Raw genomic sequence first — 19452 nt, 5'->3', positions numbered from 1 at the left:
GCTCCTCCGGGCCAATAGCAACCTGAGCTCTGGCCGGCGTCACGGGGGCGGGTCCTTGCGCGTGGCAGACTGCCATCTTGTGGTCGGGGACGGGGTCTTGTCTTCAGCGCCTCTTCACGACCGGAGCGGGGAGCGCCCGGCCCCGCCCCGCCCGGCTTCCTTCGCGCCTGTCGCCGGTGGCGGGGCCGGCAGCTGTCCCCGAAGCCCAGCCGGAGTGAGGTAGCGGGGACCGCCCGGAAGAGAAAAGCGGCAGGGCGCAGCCGGCCGAGGGGAGCAGGGAGGCCGCGGCTGCCGGGTGGAGGTGGCTTGGGGGAGCCTTGTGGGGGGCCCCTCAGGTTGGCTGTACTTTTGTGGTTAACAGCTATGGCACCAGCGTTTCATTGTAGAAATACGTGGTGGGGACTCACAGCCGCCTTTGTTATTACCTTCTGTCATTTTGTGGTGCAGAAACGTTCAAGACCGTTTTCGAATGATGTGCTGATTCTTCAGGAGTTCTGTTACTGCTTCCATCGTTTTCTTTATGGCAAAACTTAAAGCAATCTTCATAGCCTCTCATGGTATTTGTTTATTCTAGCTGGTGGGAAGCTTCTATTTCCATTCTGCAGGTACACCTACTGGAAAAAATAGAACTGTTCCTTACAAATCGGTGTCAAACGTGGTATTTTGTCATATCCCTGCTCCTTCCTGGCCTACTTCTGTTTCGTCAATTCTTATGGCGCCTTGTTTTCTGTGTGAAAAAGCTTCTTACAAAACTATGTAACTTTTGTCTTTTTTCATATTGCATTTACATTACAGTGCAGGGAATCAACTTGTATTTTGGGGCTTGAGAACACTTTACTGTCATTTTGGGTGCAATCTAAATAAAGCAGTCAGAACTGCGTCCGGACTTGCTTGCTTTCCTCCAGCCCAGGTGCTCTGTGACACCCCTTCTCCCCCAGCCTTACGGGCGGCTTTCCGTGTGGGGCTCTGACCCAGCCAACCCACACCTACAGCCCTCTGAACCGCATCAGGGCCGCGGAAGCCGACTGCCACCCGCTCCTTCCCTCAGAATCTGCGAGGAAAGCGCCAAGGGGTTAACGCGAATCCTCCGGTTGCGTTTTTCTTGTGTACGTGTGCCTTTGGGCGCAGGAAACCCGCTCCCGCCCCGGGAGAGGGGCTTCCCCCCACCCCTCCTCGCCCCATGACCGCTGCCCCGGCGGAAGAGCCGGCCGCGCCGCCGCGCCTCTTCCCGCCCCCTCGGGGAGTCACGTGACGGGGGGAGGTGTCCCGCCGCGCCCCGCCCCTCGGCGCGGGCCGTGACGCGCGACACAAACTGCCGCGACGTGACGCCCCCGCCGCCGTCCCCTCCTCCCCGCCCCTCCATCATGGCGGCGGCGGCGGCGGCAAATTAGGGCAGAGCTCGCACCGCCTCGCGCGCGCGCGCGGGCGCCCACCACCCCCGGCGGACCGACCCGGAGCAGCGCCGCTCCTCGCCCGGCCGGCCCGCCCGCCCCCTCCTCCTCCTCCCCGCCCCCCGCGGCGCTTACAGGTGAGGAGGGGGGTGGGGGCGGGCGACTTATTTATTTATTTATTTTCCCCTCGCGCCCCCGCCGGCCGGGAGTGGGGTGGGGGGAGCGGGCGCGAGCGCGAGGACGGCGCGGCCGTTGGGCAGCTCGGCGGCGCTGGCACCGCGCGCGCCGCCGCCGCCGCCTCCTCCTCCTCCCCCCCCTCCCCCCTCCCGCCGCGCGCTGCCTGTGAGGGGAGGGGGGAGCCGGCCGCTCTCCGCGGGGCCGGTGGCCGGAGAACTTCCCCGCGGGGGCGGGGCGCGGCGGGGCCACGCCTATCGGCGGCCGTTGCCCCCTCCCGCCCCCGCCATGACTGCGGCTGAAGGACGCGTCCCGCCGAGGGCCGGCGGCGATCCCAGCGCGTCGCTGCCCGGCGGGCGCCGCCCTGGAGCCGCGGGCCCGGCCCCGCGGTGTGGGAGAAGGGGCTGTGCCCCCGCCGGCCCCCGGCAGCTCCTGAAGGGCGGTGGCAAGGAGAGCCGCGGCTCCTCCGCTGCAGGGGCTGCGGCCTGCCGGCCTGCCGGCCTGCCCGCAGCTGCCGCTGTAGCGTGTAGGCTGTGACTCCCGCACGGACCCGGCCGGCTGACTCATCCCGGCTTTTTGCTCCTTGCCGTTTCTGCCCGGATATAAATATCTCATTCATCGCCGTAGTAACTGAGTAGCTTACGCTGCACTCTTGCAGGCTGCTCGTCCGCTCCGGCTCTGGGTTCGTCTGGCGCTGTTGATACTGACAGCGAGCGCAGGGCTTCTGCCTTACCTGCCTCTCCTCTCGTTCACTTCCAAATCCAAACAGCGCCTGGCAAATTAAAAAAGAAAGTGAATGAAAGCTTGTTAAGCAAAGCTGGGTCCGTCGTGATTTAATATTGTGGTAAGACGGTTTAAAGCTGGAAAGGATTGAGAACCTTTCTAGTAGATAACTCATACAGTTTTGGGGTTTCTTCCTAAAAGAAAAATCAAACCGTTTGCCTAGAATGCTCACTTAATTACATTTCCCTCTCTAAGGTCAACTAAAACCACTGCCCAGATAAAAAACTATCATATTTTCCAGTATTTCTCTCCATTACGTGCCACCAGAGGATCAGTAATGGATGCAATATTGATTCATTTCCAGTAGGAATTGACATGTTTGAACTCAGTATTTCTCAGTTTATTAAAAGCAATGTCTTAGTCATACCGTCATATATTGTTGGAAGAGTGCTCGGAAGAATTTATCTTCCAACTCGATTGCAATCGGGTGCTTTGGAAAGTCGCGGCTGTTACGTGTTTTCAGAGACAAATTGTTGCAAGGTTAAACTAGTCCACACGTGCAAGTCTCATCCAAAATCCCTACACAAGCCATCTGGTAAGGTTGCAGAGTGCTTGAATATTTTCCATCTTGTTGATATTGGGTGTGGTTTTGTAGACCTGCAACTTCTTGAAATTCGGTACATTTGGATAAAGAGCACCATATAAATGTAAGGCTGTAGATTAGAGTGAACTAAGAGTGGTTACCTGTTGCAGAGATTGATATCAGGAGGGTGACCCAAACCTGTGAAGGTATCGGTGGCATGCTGCCCTAAAAATGATTTGAACTCTGGTGCTACCATTTTGTTGTCCCTCTAAATCTCCCTGTCCGTGCTTGGGTGAACACTTGCTGACTGAGTCCATGCGTGCTTTGAAATAATTTTCCAGCAGCAGGAAGTATTCCGCTAGAGCGGCTGCCTAGGATTGCTAAGTTTGTAGCTGGTAACTGAGGCTTGGTAACTGGGGCTGTAGGTGGGAACCGCATCCAGCCCTAGATTGACTCCATTTTCAAGTGGAACTTTGGTCGTGGTGGTGGTGGTGTTATTTGTAAAAAGAAGGCAATATGTGACTGTGCTGTTGTTTCTGGACCTGTGTTTTTAGTGCATTAGAAATCGGTAGCAATATTGATCACCTACTGTTTTGTTTATAAACATGCAGCAAAATACTTTGTAAGGCTACAGCTCTAAATGCGAAAGGCAAGTCTCAGACCTGCAACAGTTGAATAAATGTGCAGTAGATCTTAGTGGCAGCTGGTGAACTGTTCTTACAGGCAATGTCATAATGCTGTTGCATTTTGGCTTTTGAATGATGCACGGTAAACGCAGCTTGATGCGTGGTAGGATTTGTGCAGGTAAGGACTAAAACATAGCAAAGCCTCATCGCTAGGGGATTATATTCACTGTATTCATTGGTGGACTTGCGTTGCCCGTTATCTAACGTATAACTCTTCTGCGGATTAGGATGTGACATTGCGTGAGGAAATGTCAGTCTGACTGGAACTCCTGTTCTCAGGTCGGTTGAGCAGCTCAGCCCACATGAAACAAGTGACAGCAGGGTCGGAGGAGTAAGGAGCTAAGTAAGCTTCAACAGGTGTAGCCTTTTATTACCCCAGGGGTGCAGGAATTGAGGAAGGTGAAATTTTTTGTAGGGAGTAATTGGTAACAATTTTGATCTATTTAGCTTTTTAAGAGGCAATATTCTTGCAGTGAATCTGTTACACCAGAAATAACCTTCTTGCCCCTGCTTTGAGCCTTATGTAGTCTGTATAATGCCTTATTTCCTCTGCTCCGTTACATCTCCCATACAAGCCTTTGTCTTATTCTCTTAAACAGTTTCCTGACTCTCTTCCATTTTGCTTCTGTAGTGGAAAGCTCTTCTTCCTCTGATCTGATCTCTCAAGCTGCGTGTCCTTTTTTAATCCCACTCATTCCTGAAAAATGCTCTTTTCTGAGACATTTACAGTATCTGAGTCAATATTTCTCTTATTTCTTTTTGTAAACAAAACCAGTCATTCACAATTCAAAATGAGTAATTCAGTTGCTGTGCTGTGGGCTTCTCTCAAAGGAAGACCAGTGATATTCTGAAGTGCGTTTCCAGTCTGACATTCTTTTATTTGAAGCTGAGGATACTTCTCCCAATCAAGTTGTTAAGTCTCCCTTCTCATTTCAGTATAAAACTACCTCTCAGAATATATCAACCAAAGTGAGTACTTTTTTTCATCCAAAGATTTTTTTCTTCATTTTTTTCCCAGGGAAACATTAACCACTATTTAAATAAGCTGTGGTCTGATTCTCTGTCTTTTTTTTTCCCCCCCTCCTCCCTCCAGAGGTGCTGAGCTAAGCATGCTGAAATTTTTGTGAATTAGGCCTCACTGTTGCACATGGATCACTGTGCTGGTATGGAGTCTCATGCTTGTTTTGATCGACTGTTTTTTTCTTTTATTTTCTGCATTGATCTGGAATTATATTTTGAAGAATAATCTTTGTTATATATTCAGACTTGTTCTTTGATCCACAGCATAGTGTCTGGATGTCTCTGGACCATCCGTCAGACTGATTCTTTCAGGACAGATCAGTTCAGGTTGTCTGGAAGGGCTCCCATTCACTGTGTAGGTGTTGCGAGAAACGTGTTGGTTTCAGGACTGTGGATCTCTACTGAACATACCAGAACTGAAATGTGCTGGGGAGCTTTTGCTTTTTGGTGAATGGCATCTTTCACACCTGGTGGTGTGATGTGATGATGGCATCTGGGGATCTGGTCTGAAGAGCAGATCTATTGTTAAAGGATTCTAAAGTCTTCTGAGCAGTTACTTTTTCCAAATCTCCCTGCTTAATGAAAGTCTCAGTTTGTGGAAGCGACTGAAGGGTAACTGTGTATTGTGAAAAAGCTGCGTTTATCCTCCGCTATAATTTCTTTTGTTTCTGAAGCATGATATGTTGCCTGTAGAGCACTCTGGGATAGAAGAGGCAACATAAATGTAGGATTACTACTCCAAGGGAAAAGGGATGAGCATTGACTCAAAGTTTCGACATTGGTTTCTTCCTATATAAATCACTACTCCAGTTCAAGCCATAGCAAAGACTCAACCGAATTTTTCTGGTAAAGGATTTCAGGCATTTTGAAATACATGGCAAGAGGCAGGGCTTCCAGAGTATAGTCTTCATGAAAGAGTCCTCTTCTGTTTTCAATACTGAATGAGTTTCAGAAACTAGAGTTGCTAAAGATTAAAGAAAGAACGCTTAGCCAATTTTACACCAACTCTTTTCCTTTTGCAGCTTTTAGTTTGACAGATAAATTTTTCTTTGCCAAGCTACCTACTCACACAAGTAACTGTGCCACAGCACGGTTATAGTTCTGTTTATCCTTAGTAACCAGTTGTACTGCTATTAATCTGAATTCCTTTCCAGGGAGGAAGGGGGTTAGAAGTTAGCCCAGATATCTTGCATAGCTAGACAGGTCAATACTTTTCTTTTGCTTGCTCTGTTTATTATTATTCTTCTTTTTAATCTTGAGGCTTCATTTGCAGATTGTGCTTTGGTTTGGGAACCTGGTTCTCTCAGTCTCAAGGCATTTCCAGTGTAATTGGGAACCCTCTTGAGATGTTCCAGGTTCTGTTCCCTGTATATAGCATTTTTCTCATTCTAACTGCTTTAAACTTGGTTTAAATTTTTCTTCTAACTGCAGTCTCACACTAGTAAATTGTCTAGCTCATTCAGTATCTGTTAAGTAGCTATTCTGTAGCATGAACGTTTTTTGCGTGCCTTTCATTTAGACATCGATTCCAATGGCCAGGAATGGGCTACTACTTGTTTGGGAATGACTCTTTGAAGTGATGGAGAACTTAATTTTGAGAGTTTATCTTAAAGCCCTAAATATTATTATTTGATTCATCAAGTTGGTAGCAGGTTGGAAGTAGTTATCCAGACTTCCTAATATAAAGAGCTAAAACGTTAATTAATCTGAAACTTCCTTTTAATCTGTTGTATGGCTTTTTCCCCACTTCCATGTTGTTTTCTGAGATTTTGTCTTTTTAACCTTGTCCTTTATGGCTGTTTTTAATTTCTCTCCGCCTTAGTTTTTCCTGCTATTCTTATTTGGATGTTTGAAAAAAGCAACAAAACAGAGTAAAACAGGGAAGTTCTTTGGCCAGATGTTGCTGTTAGGTGTGGATTTCTAGTCTATAAGTATTAATGTCTGGGTGAGAAATCCATGACACACAACCATCTGTTCTTCCAATTTCTACCATGAATGTGGAATTTCCTCTTTTTACCATGTGTTTTCCAGTGCCGTTGGAACAGTAAAATGAATTTGAGGTAACTGTGGTCACTTTTTCTGCATTAAAATTTTTAAGCATCATAATAGTGAATCTGAGCAAGCAGAGAATCAGGAAAATACTCATCGGAGGCTTAGGGGAAGAGAGACTCCTCAGAACCTGTCTTTTTACCTCAAATTGTAGTTAACTAAGTCTTCAGAATCCCTCAAAACCTCTTTGCATGAATACATGTGTGTGTTTGTGTGTGGTTGAGTTGGAAGACATTAGGAGGCAGACACGTGGTGAGGAACTATTCAGTTTGCTTTAATGTGAGAGTATGCATGCCAAGCAGGAGTGAGAAATGCCACTGCTGGCAGCAGGCAGGCAGGGCACTGGACTGGGGGCAGTTGGTTTTACTCTGCACGGTTCTTATTAAAATAAGAATGCATAGGATATCAGGGCAAAAACCTGAATATTACCTCACGATTGTTACATAATTCCTTGTTATGTATGAGTTCATGACCTATTGCAGCCTTATAAAAAAACAAATAAAATGCTCTATTCTTTCCTTACAGTCTTCCTCAGTTACCCGGAGAAAACCCTACGTGCCCCATAAGAACACTGCCGCATTGCAAGCCAACCCGATGGCGTCCTCTACTGCTGTGCCTGTAGGATTTCACTATGAAACAAAATACGTAGTTCTCAGCTACCTGGGACTTTTATCACAAGAGAAGCCACAGGAGCATCCTCCTCCTTCAACTCAAGGTAATATTTGCATATTCATCTGTACCTATTTACATATGCAACTGTATTTGCAATTAGTTCTTCAGCTGTTTGGGCATGGATGCAGAATGTTAGCCTGATGTTTAGTGTAATGCATCTCTTATTTCATTCATTTAAAATAATGGGAAGAGATGCTGATGGAAACAAAGCTGTTTGTATTTAGATTACTGTTTTCATTTGAGCTATGCCAGGGCTGATTGGTGTTTATGACGCAAATAAGTGATTTAGTAGCTGTCTTGAGGTTAGGAGGGGTGGATATATATTATCTTTATTGAGCCATCTTGAGAATTTGCGTCCATGCTTGCTTTTTTTGGGAGGCAAGTGGAAGTAAGCAGGGGTGAGGTGGTGTTTACTAGCATAAACTATGAGCGATGACTTGAGCAATCTTATGTGCTAAATAGTTTTGCCCTATTACGTTGTTGTCAGTCAGTGGTAGTGCAGAGATGTGAGACTTAACCTGGCCTATGCTGCATGTATTTATTCATTTATTTTTAGGAAGTCAAGGACTGCATGGAGTCAGATAGAGTCAAATGTTTCTTCCAGAACAGGTTTATGCATATAGGAGGTTAAATAAATAAATAGGAGGCAGAATAAAAGAAGTTTGATTGATTGTGTTTCACATAAACCTAGGTAGTAAAACTCTATTTTGTGGTGGCAAGCACTTAAACAATGTCATTTGTCAAGATTGTTTTGGTGGCTTGTCACTTCTTAATGATGTTTCAGTCACTACTAGTTCCCGTGATTCAGAACTTTTTCTGATGAAAGGCGTATTAAAAAAAAAACGACAATCTTCAGAATTTTTTTTTTTTGAACAAGCATTTAAGAATGCATACTCTGTCATTTACTGAACTTACCTGTCATGAAGTGAGAAATTCCTGAGAAGAAAAGACAGTATCAAAGTTATGACAGAAATTATTTTACCAGTTTGGCACTAAAGCATACAGCATATGTTGGTTATATTATATATAGTTTATAAAATTAATCTTACTATATTTAAGGTATGTCTGGTACTTCTACTTTGACTGCATCTGAGGTCCACGAAAGGAGAGGTACCTTAGTGTCAAGATGCTGTTTCATAAAACCCTTTGTGGGAAAATGTGCTTGTTTTAGCAATAATGTCTCATTCTGAATATCCCATCTGGGCTAACTGGGCTGTAACTGGAAATGTATTGAGCACATATAAAGCTACAATGTGGAAAAGTCTGCTTTGTTCTGTAAATGCAACTGTTAGTCTTGAAGCTTTTTTTTTTAATAATTTGGTTGTAGTTACCTTTTAAATGTTTGCAAATTGAGGGGAAACCGTGCAACTGATTCTCATTACTGAAACCTCTAAGAAATATTTGAATTAAAGAGCAATATTGAAACTTTATAAAGAGGAAGCTACAAATGCTTAAATAAACATTTTGTACTCAGTTAAGAGGACTTTTAAGCTCCTGAGTAAAAGTAACTGTTGAGTATACTTTCAAGATATTATTTAGATATGCTAGCTTGTGTGATGGCAGGCTGTAGCTGGATTTGCTCTTAAAATACTCTAAAGCATTGATACTTTCCAAATCTGTTCTTTAATCCTTATTGCTCTAAATGTTCCCTTTTAAACAGGAAATTCTCCTACATTTCCCCCACCCTCACTCGCAAAACTAGACAGTGACCACAGCTTCTCCTCTCCTGGTCATCTTTCACTGTAATTAGATCTCTCTTACAGTGTTTTTTACTGCTTTTTGATCAAAGCCTCTGGATAAAATAATTTTCCCTTACTTTTAATCTGCCATGCTATTTCTCACTCTGTTTTGTAATGCCTTGGATGGACTTCAGGCTGTTATTGAACTAAGTGCAAACACTTTATCCTTCTGCTTCAGGATTTGTTTCATTCTTCCCTAACTCGCTTTTCCTCTTGCTTTTCTGCCTTCCATGCTTCCAACAGCTTTGATTTGTCTGACAGTTACTTTTTAAAAATCCTTTCTCCTACTTCTCCTCTCCTTGCTTGTAACTGAACAGTTGTTTCAGCTGCACTCCCAGGGTACGTGTGGTAACAGCCGTGTGTTTATTTTGAAGTACTGTATGCATCTTCTGTGAATATTAAGTAGTTTATAGATACAGTCTGTATCTCCTTGTTGTCTGGCACATGGCTGATGCCTGCTTGCAGAGAGCTGTACCAAAGCACTCTGCCCTACATGCTCTGTATTCTCCCCTAGGGAGACAGGGAGAGAAGCAGCAGCCCATAATGGATATTACCTGCACTGCCTAATGCGCTGCTGGAAGGTAGCAGGGTATTACAGTAACAAGTGTGGTCTGAGAAATCAGGTTAGAACAAAAGGGATGTGAAAGCCAGTAAATGAAAATTAATAGTTGTTGTATAGAATCCCATCATAAGGAGGAAACTTCTGGGTTTTGGTAACGAAGACATACAAGGGATAATAACAGTATGACATTACATTGTACTTGTCAGTGTGTTTTTCAAGCACTGTCATCAACTGTTGATACGATACCTTGACTGCCTCCAAGTTCCTTTCATTGATGATTTTTGTGGTCCTTTAAAACACTGGTCAGTAGTCTTTCTACTCTCTATGGCTGAACGCTGTTGATTTATGAATTGAGAGGATTCTGATACAAAGTACCTGTCACTTAATCTTGTTTTGCTTTAATTTGGTTATTGTGCTGACAGACCTTTCATGGGAAATAATTGAAGCAGTGATTTTGGCTATTGCCTGTTTCTGTTTTAGTTGCAGAACACTTCTCTATTTTATGTGTTTCATTCATATGAGGTATTGACTCCGCTATATCGTACTTTCCCTTCATCTGTTTTTCTTAGATCCAAATAAGTCCTTACTCTTTGTCTGATTTCTGTATCGTTTTACAATATAAGGGGAGTATCCAGAAAGGCTAGTTTTAGTTTGCCTTAGTAATGTTAACCTCTTCCATCTCCTTTGGGGTCAGAGGGTGAGGGACTCCTCTAGAGGGCGGTTCAGGGCAGGATCCTAATTACAGCCACCTGACATTACCCGCTGGAGGACCTTCTCTCTTTCCATTGCATGTATACAGAACATGGGGAAATAAGGCACATGAGGTGTAGGTAGTATTTCTGTACCTCCCTTGAGTCTCCTTCTGCAGCAGTCTCCCAGTGAAGTTTCAGCACTCCAGTTAAACTAGAGAATGTATCTGATGGGTCAAAAAAACAACCAAAAAAGCGATCTTTCCCAACAGGAGTGGTACTATTTTCTCTCTGCTAGAACTGGTAGGAGAAATTGAATGCTTTTGTCCATTTCCCTCCCTTTCCTCCTATGGTCATCTCCCACAAACCTCTGCTTTCCTGCATTTCATACTAGAGAGTTCTTTTTCTGATGTATGTCTTTTTGTTCCAAAAACCCAGATAAGAGAAAATCTTAAAGATATTTGTTAGATTTCAAGTTAAAACTTCTTGGTTTTGCAGACATAATATTCTTTATGAGACTGATGGGTTTTGAAGGGATTTTATATAGTGAAAACTCAGGCAAATTAGTTAGAAAATTACCTCACTGTATTTCCTTTTGGATCTCTTGGTTGGTCTTGACTTTATTGCAGGAAAGATGGCTTCAATTACAAGAGCTAAAAATACTTCTGGCTTCAAGCAAAGAAGGCTGATCTAAATCAATATCTGACTACTGCTTTGAAATTTCTATTTGGATAGCTTCTCTTCAGTGCAGGGACTGAAGGGAGAACCTTCGCAGTATTCTAGGCTGTTAAAGAAAAGACAGTTTCATTGGACAAACCAATCTTTTAACATTATGGCTCTATAGTATTCTGTAATGGATTTCAGTGTCTCCCAAGGAAAATCCAGCAAACTTAACTGGGCAGTAGTTTGAGAGATTATTCCTATTACAGTTTTGGCAGAATAATGATTCTGCATAGCACTCACTTCAGTTTATTTAAAGCAAAGTCCATTAGCAGTAAATTCTGTTACTTTTGGTAAGTTTTCAGGTAGGCGAATAATACAAACTGCTCAGATAAATCTGATAAAACACACACAATAAGATATCATCTGCGTAAGTTCATGTGGTTTGAGGCAACAGACAAGTACGATTATTTAAAATGTGTGGAAGCTCTCAGTTATTTGTTAATTAGATTGTGGAGAGATGCTTTAGTATTTTTTCAGAACTCTTGTAGTATTTATAACTACTGGTTCGTACGCAGAAAATAAATATCAAATATTGGAAAACTTTTCTACTTTTTCCCCCCTGAAGTTCATGCTCCTTATAGAAGCTTCCAGTCTGCTGTAGTTAGTACTACTTACTTTTTTGTGATTCAATATATTTGTATTATAAATGCTTCTTTGTGTTTCATCAAGGAGTAACTTCTAGTGTATTTCTGTTTTTTAATCTACTTCCCCATGGTTTGACCCCATCCCATGAGCCTGTGGCTATAACAAAGATTCTGAAGGAAAGTAGTTTTTCTGTGTTTTCCTGATAGAATGAGAAATCTTAAATAATCCCTTAGCTCATATAGCGTCTGGAAGATATATAATCAATGCCACTACTGCACGGTGGCATAGATTACTCAAGAGGTGAACAAGGTTTTGACAGTTTTACAGTTTCCCTGAGGGGCATGCTATCTGCAGGACTTTAATCCAATTATTGTGCACAATGTTATTTTGACCATTTATTATCTGTTTTGGAATTACTGTATGAAGTGCTGTATATAGTGAGTGATCAAGGCATTTTAGTGGTTTCACACACACGTTTCTTATAGCTGAGTAGCGTTGAACTGGGTTATTGGGAGAAATGGGTTACGTTTATTTGTTCACTTCCTTCAGTTAGAAGTGAACTCTGTTACATCTCAGGAAATACATGTACAGGTAGGCAGAGATGGTCAGGTTTCATGCATTGTGGGGTGAGCTCAAGGCTCCTTAGTGGCCATCCCAAATCTAATAGGAGTACCCCTTTTATATGGTTTTGACTGTCATGGGTTGGATACCTGTCATTGCAAAATTTTCTGTCATCAGGTGACACTGACTAGCTGTTGCAGAATATCATGGTTTTCTTCGTACTCCATCCCTGTATCTTCACTTATCATACCTATCCCTTCATCGTACCTACTGTTGGTCTGTAGGAGATGAAGGAGTTTTTGAGGTGGTTTTAGCTTAGATGAATAACTCATTCCTTAGAAACCTTCCTCTTAGGGCAAAACATACCTACTTTGGCTGAAAAGTCACAGGCTGAAAAGGTACATGTTGTAGGTCAGACCAATCCAGTTTGTGGTAATGAGGGAGCTATTTCCTGAGGCAAGGAAGGGATTTTTGGGGGTGTGACTTGGAGAAGTTAAGAGGTGGTCCCTCCAGGAATGTGAATTGCCACTTAATTAAGCGTCCTCTCCGCCCACAAAAAAAGTTGACTGCTAGTTGGCAATGTCTTGTCTCTTTTTGGTTCTTAATATTTTGGATTTTTGTAGTTTATTTTAAGCTGAGCATTCTTATGGTTTATAAAGAGCTGCTTTTAAACATTTCTCAGATCAAGGGCTACATCTATATATGGCAGTCTGTGTTACGGAGTTTGCTGGGGTAAAGGATATACTTTTCATTGAAGGAAACAGGTCAATATGTTTGTAAAGAGATTTCTTACATTTTCGTCACTCAGTCCTTATAGAAATTTTAGACACTTATTCTCATTGTTCTAAAAAGTCTGAGATGTTAGAGAAATATTAGAATCATGCTAAAACTAAATTTTTAAGTCAATGTTGACTATACAGAAGTTAATATAGAGACCTGGGAGAACTTGAAAACAGAGATATTGGTAAATTAAAATTACAAGCATGAAAGAAAAAAAATCAGGCGCAATCTGTGACATCAATGGCTTTCTTTTTCATTCACCTTGCATTCACTTGAACTAAAAAGGCATAACACCTTTTCAGTCTCTCTCTCCTTATAGTTGCTGTTGTCTCTTGTTAGTATGACACAAACACTGTAGAATCCGATGTGCAGGCTCTCTAGCTCTGATGAATGACTTCCCATCCCTCCTCCTCCTGGGATCAAACCTAGGGAACGGATTAGTCTTGTATTGTTACTAAACTTCTGGAATGGCCTTATTGGTGGAGTTTTACCGAAGTATTACATTTATTTAGTAGTCATAACACTGTCCGATTGTCAGTGAAGCGCATGGTACTTGATGGACTTTCAAAATACGTTTTCCCCTACTTTGTAGGTTACCTCCAAATACCTGAAAAACAAAATCTTAACAAGAACATGCTTGTGCAAAAGGGAACATTTATTCCATAAATAGAAAGTAGAATGCACTATCTTCTTCGTGTAAGACTGTGTAACGAGGTTTGTTGTGTCTTTGGGTTGGGAAGAGGCCTTTCAGAGTCAGTTTACAAACAGCCTGTAATAGGCAAACCCATTTTTTCAGCATAGGAAAGGATTCAGTGTTTATGGATCTTACAAGTACCATTTCTTGTGTGACCATTTGCATTATTAAACAATGAAAATATGCTCTCATCTACCTGAAGCTATTTTTACTGTTTTATTCTACCTATTTGCAAACTGACTTGGAAGTTGTCTAAAGGAGAAAAAGATACCGCTTACTTAGGACATTTGCTGTTGGAATACGCTGTTCTCCAACATAGGGTGCAATTTTTTTTTGGTAGCGGTCAACATACAGGAGATGCAGAAAGCTGAAGTCCATTGATAATTAGGGGAATAAACAGTGCAGTCACTGGTCCGGGAGGGATAGGTTTTTGAGGTTTTGGCACAACTGAATAGTCAGGTGCTATTGGAATCAGCAGCTGGTGCAAAGTTGCGGGTGTTACGAGATGGAAACCATTGACTGCAGCACTGATTATCTAAACAGCTCTTTTGTACGCTGGCAGCAATGGAATTTCTCTTCCTTCCATTTTCTGGGTGACTTATTATCAAGTATGACAGCTTGTCATGTGTCATCATCATCACATTAGTCCCGTGAGAACGGGTGCTCTTCTTAATACCCTCGTCCCTTCCATATACAGGGTGAAGCACAGGTTAAAATAGGAGTTTGTACTTGCATATACTTGTTGCACTTGACTGTGAAGCAGTGGTTCAGTCGTTGAAAGAGGCGACATTAAAGGGACTGACAAGGCATTAGTGTCTGTTCCTTAACCAAAAGGAGGAACAGTTTGCTCCTCTCTGGAATGTATTATTCAGAGTGGCAAAGAGAGGCTGTTTGAGAAGGGATTTAAGAAGCTAAATAAAGTTATTCTGAACATAGTGATGATGATCTCTGTGGTTAAGTAAAATGGAATTAAACTATCTGTTGTTCCTTTAAACTGTTCACATAAATAAATGTAAACATTTTACACTGACTTGTACATTGGTTTAGAAAGATTTATGTCTCACAGATACCTATTGAGCGCTGAGTTTTTAAGCATTAGCACACATTCAGTGGGTTGATTCTGTGGATTTTTAACTTGTTTTTCAAATGTAGGAGACCTTGCAAGCTTATTGTCTAGTGGTTTTTAAACACAGAAAATGCACAGTGTACTTTACTACACATCTGTGTGTGTTAACTAGTATCATTGCTTTTATGATTCTCACACACTCTGATATGAAAACTAGTGATATTATGTGTCCATCATGGAGGAAAGGGGAAGGCGATAAACACTTAAAGTAAGTTCAAGCAGATTTAGAGATGAACCAAAGAAAATAGTCATTCATAAGACCACAGGAATGAAGAAAGACATGCCAGAAAGCTACACTGGGTGTTCCAGGACTTACCTGAAGTTTTCGATGTGAAATAGAAGTGATGAGGAAGAATGAAGTCAGAGGATACCAACATTACAGATATAAATCCTTTCCCTTTTTATTTTCTTCAGCTGAATGAAGAATACACGTAGAGTGGAATGATGTCTAGATGCCCAGGTAGAGCTGTAGGCAGTTGGTGTAGGTGCAGAAAGGGTGAGATAGGTTGGAGAGCCATCAGTATTTGGGTGCATGAGTAAGAAACAGTGGGCATGGGCAATGTTATCAGAAGGTCGACCAGGAGGTGGTGTTTAAATCATGGGCACAAGAGAACATGAAGTCCCAAAAAAGAATTCTAAGGAATATTCAGAAGTAAGAGAGCTAAGAAAATGTGGTTTGGGTAACCCAGTCACTGATACTGTTGAAAGTAGCAGAGTGCAGGGCTAATGAGGACTGATAATTGACCCAAAACTTAGGGAAGGAAATGTCTGGAAGGGGGATTACTTAGCAAAGGGAAGTTTTGTGGTCAATTTTATTTGTTTGTTTATTTATTTCAGGAGTAAGTTGACACAAAATTCACTTTTATATTCATGTGGAGATCCATTTTATCTCTAAATAGGACATTTTAGGGAATTGAAAGAAAGGAAGGGGAAAATCTCAGTGGCAGGCTGTTGATTCAGTGACATTTGGTGAAAATAAGACAGCAGTTAATGGAACAATTTTTGTGGTGTGCTTTGAGAATGGGATTTGAAGACATGCTTGAAGGCTGATGGAAGAAATAAAGATGAGCAAGCCCAAAGAAAAAGCAGCTAAATAGCAAGAATTTTGAGCTGGAACTCTGTCCCAGACATCTAGTCTTTGCATTCGTACCCATCCCATAAAACAGTTACTTGAGTAGTTACCTTGCTATATGGCCTTATATTGGAAAGGTTGACATTCAGCAGGCAGTTGCTTAAAGGTTCAAATGTTTTAAATACCTAGGCTTGTTTGGAAACAGTTTTGTGTCTCTGTTTTGCTACAACATAATAATTAAGATGATTGAGAGTCTATGTAATCCAGAATGATATGGCTGAAACAGCTTCTTTTTACCAAATATCTAGTCAGCGTGTGGAATATGTGTTCATGATCCCATACCATGACATGTACTTCTGGGGATATGCAACCATTTCAAATTCCTAAATGACTTGATTAGGAGATGAGAATTGACCATTGACTGACAATTGTGGGGTCTTTTGCCTCTATTGTTATGGGTGAACCTGGTCTTACATTATTTCATTGTGGCCTGTAGACTCCTCGTGAACAGTGAAATGATGCACAGTTAATGGATTTCGGGACTCTTCATTGATGTCATTACATAGTTGCTCTGAGTATTTTTGTAGTTTTTGCAGGCATCAATATCAATTTTATATTTTACTTCTAAAAATCAAGCTTATGCCTATGTCTGCTTTGTTTTGGTGTAATTTGATAATGACTGTATTAGTTTGAATGACTGCTTGTTTATGTGCCTTGGTTTGATTTTGGTCTTAAATTTAAGATAACTTTGTTTTTAAAGCTGTTCTATATTCTGTTTGTGGCCTTACACTTCTATTTTTTTTTAATATATTCATATTTAAAGCACCTATTCTATCTCGAATAGGCCTGGAAGTTTATGTGTTTCTGGGTTCATATAATAAAACTTTTGTAGTAGGTGCCTTTAAGGGATCATACTTTTTGTGTTGCTGTCTGCAATAGAACTTTCACCTTGAATTCCTTTACAGTTAATATGCCATTATCTACCTTATTTGCAGTACTACATTTGAATAATTTCTCTGGTTTCTTTTAGGGACTCAACAACAGCTTATGACACAACATGCTTTGGAGAAAGAGGCTTTGGAGAAGATTAAAATAGAAATTGAGGAGGAGCTAAAACGTCTTGATGAAGAAATCTTGGAAGGTGCTCTACAGATTTTCCCATTTCAATTGATAATCTCTGTGCGCTATAATGGTGGTTAATTTGTAACAGGTACTCTAGTTAAAGAGATTTTTGGACACATTGAATCTCTTTACCCTCCTCCCCCAGAAGATTTCTACACATTGTCACATGAAGTAAAATAGTTAAACGTTACCGTTTGGAGCAGTGTAGTCTAGCCAAAGCAAACAATTGAATGACATTTAATAGGCTACTATAAATAATGAAATGTAAGCAGCCCTTAAGCTGCTGCAGTTGATGACAGAAGTGAAATCATTCCTCAGCAGCTAACATTCGGAGGAGTGTGGACTTAAACAATCAGATTTCTCACTTCCACCAGGTTTATTTTTTGTGACATGCTTTGACATGTAAATGTGGCTTTTACAGGGCTCCCAGCAAGGGATGATTTGGAAACAACCTTTGCTTTGCATGTGTGTTGCAAATTGGAAATCTGAAGTAGGAAGGCTCTAGATCTTTTTACGTTCATCCATATAGACCTTTCTTAGAAGTTTTAAACTGAGAAGGAAAAGGTTATATGAGCAAGATATTATTTTTAAAAATTATACTCTAGTACTGCTGCAGTTACGTCCATGTGTGGGCAAATTTTACCACGGAAAAGAGGTTCTCTTGCTGCTCCATCAGGGTTGGCATCAGCTTAAAATTGAGAACAGTTGCACATTCAGCTAACGTGCTGGTTAGGATGCAGTTGTGAAATAAGAGCTGGAGGGGAACTGTAGCTCAAAGTCATCTATGGCTTGTAAGTACCACTTCCAGAATATATTTGGACCATACTTGTTTTACTACTATTTGTTCGTACCACATGTAAACCATGTTAACTGGTGGGATAAGAAATCTGAGACTGTTGATGTTCTTATATGAATTAATTTTTTTTTTTTGTATACTTTTTTTCTCTCAGCATTTACCACTACAGGATTTGACTGCCACACTTCCCCAGTGTTCAGTCCTGCCAATCCAGAGAGCTCAATAGAAGACTGCCTGGCTCATTTGGGGGAGAAAGTGTCCCAGGAATTGAAAGACCATCTGCACAAAGCACTGCAGAGCTTGCTTAGCAAGTGAGTTTGCCTTTACTTTTTCAAAGGGAAGGTGTTTCCTTTTGCGTTGTGACTGCTGCTGAAATGCTAAAGAAGTGACTACATTTTGTATTGCATTCCTTTCTTTTTCAATGTTCCTTTATGTGGCTGGTTTTTTGTTTTGTGTTGTAATGTGCGAATACTTCTTTGTGGCGCTTGCTCTTTGCAGTAATGTAAGTTCTAAAATTTTTCTTGGCTTTTATCATTGAACTGAGACTAATTCAAGTAGTTTGAGTTGCTGGTGAAACTAGCAGCTGGCAGCTGCCAATTGCCATTGCCAATTTTGTGAATGCTGGGCCGCACCCAGATTAACTTCTTTTACCCTATAGTTAAGAGTGGAGCTGAAGGTTTGTTAGTAGTCTGGCTCAAGATGAGTGGGAGAGTTTCCCTGAAAGGGTGGTAGTTAGATGCTTTATGATCACCATTCAGGTACACATCTGAAGCAAATGTGGGCCCCTGGGCTAACCTTGGTACCTTAAGAGCTGTCCTGCCAGTTTAAGATTATTGTTTAAATAGCACATGGTACTTGGCATGCTAGTATCTTGATCAATGTCTTTTGAAAATTGGTAAAATTGTTGTGGTTGCTTGGTTTTCTATTATAAATTAGCAGTCTGATTTTAATGGATCCACATGAACTACTTCTGGCTGTTCTGAGTGACCTCCAAAATGTATTTGTAGAGAGCTGGAGTTGGAAGGTGCTGCTTCAGGTACAGTTACATAAACGCAATTGTGAAGGCAGCATTAGCAAATAGCTATCTGAGTCTATGTTTTGTGGATTGGTTTAAATAATGTGGCTCAAAAGAAGCTGAGAATCTCTAGTACTACTCTTTCAGGGTTTGCGTAGCTGTTCATGAACTGTTTGAACGATAAAGTACTGGAAGCCTAGATATCAGCGCCTAGTTTACTTTCTGATGCATGGGGCTTCAGCCTTCTACATGTGCATTGAAGAGGCATCTCATGCCCTCATGAAGGTAATACCCTTTACGGCAGACTTCGGGAAGGTTACAAATTTGGAAGTCATTCCATCTGAACATCAGGAAACACCTTTTTACTGTGAGGAGGACTGAGCACTGGCACAGGTTGCCCAGAGGGGTTGTGGAGTCTCCATCCTTGGAGATATTCAAAAGCTGTCTGGGCATGGTCCTGGGCAGCCTGCTGTAGGGAGACCCTGCTTGAGCAGGGAGGTTGGGCAGGATGTTCTCCAGCTGTGCCTTCCAACCTCAACCATTCTGTGATTCCTTAACTAGCCCATCTATTCCTTAATTAGCTCCCTAGTCAACAACTAAGGGTTGGCATTTTATGACCAATATAATTTAAAACCGACTGTTCGAAGTCAGGTGGGACAGGGCTTTGGGCAACCTGATGTAGTGAAAGAT

The 19452-nt window shown here is 42.0% G+C and overlaps 1 protein-coding gene across 5 annotated transcripts in view; it reads left to right on the top strand.

The window, feature by feature from the left end:
- The first annotated feature begins 99 nt into the window (after positions 1–99).
- The window catches only part of BCL2L13 (BCL2 like 13), a 43806-nt gene continuing 24453 nt past the window's right edge, over positions 100–19452 (top strand). The window contains exons 1-4 of one of the 5 annotated variants that reach the window (XM_052790332.1): positions 100–219; positions 7152–7341; positions 16860–16970; positions 17902–18058. In XM_052790332.1, the coding sequence (XP_052646292.1) occupies positions 7221–7341; positions 16860–16970; positions 17902–18058 (389 nt within the window). In that variant the 5' untranslated portion in view covers positions 100–219; positions 7152–7220. Of the gene's footprint in view, positions 220–1330; positions 1529–2299; positions 2410–7151; positions 7342–16859; positions 16971–17901; positions 18059–19452 lie in introns of those variants that run through there. The other 4 variants (XR_008235698.1, XR_008235697.1, XM_052790330.1 and 1 more) reach the window with 4 other exon arrangements.

The sequence above is a fragment of the Harpia harpyja genome, chromosome 6 (genome assembly GCF_026419915.1).
Source record: "Harpia harpyja isolate bHarHar1 chromosome 6, bHarHar1 primary haplotype, whole genome shotgun sequence".
NCBI lineage: Eukaryota > Metazoa > Chordata > Aves > Accipitriformes > Accipitridae > Harpia > Harpia harpyja.
Note: the sequence above shows the minus strand (reverse complement) of the source record. Positions and strands in the feature narration are given on the sequence as shown.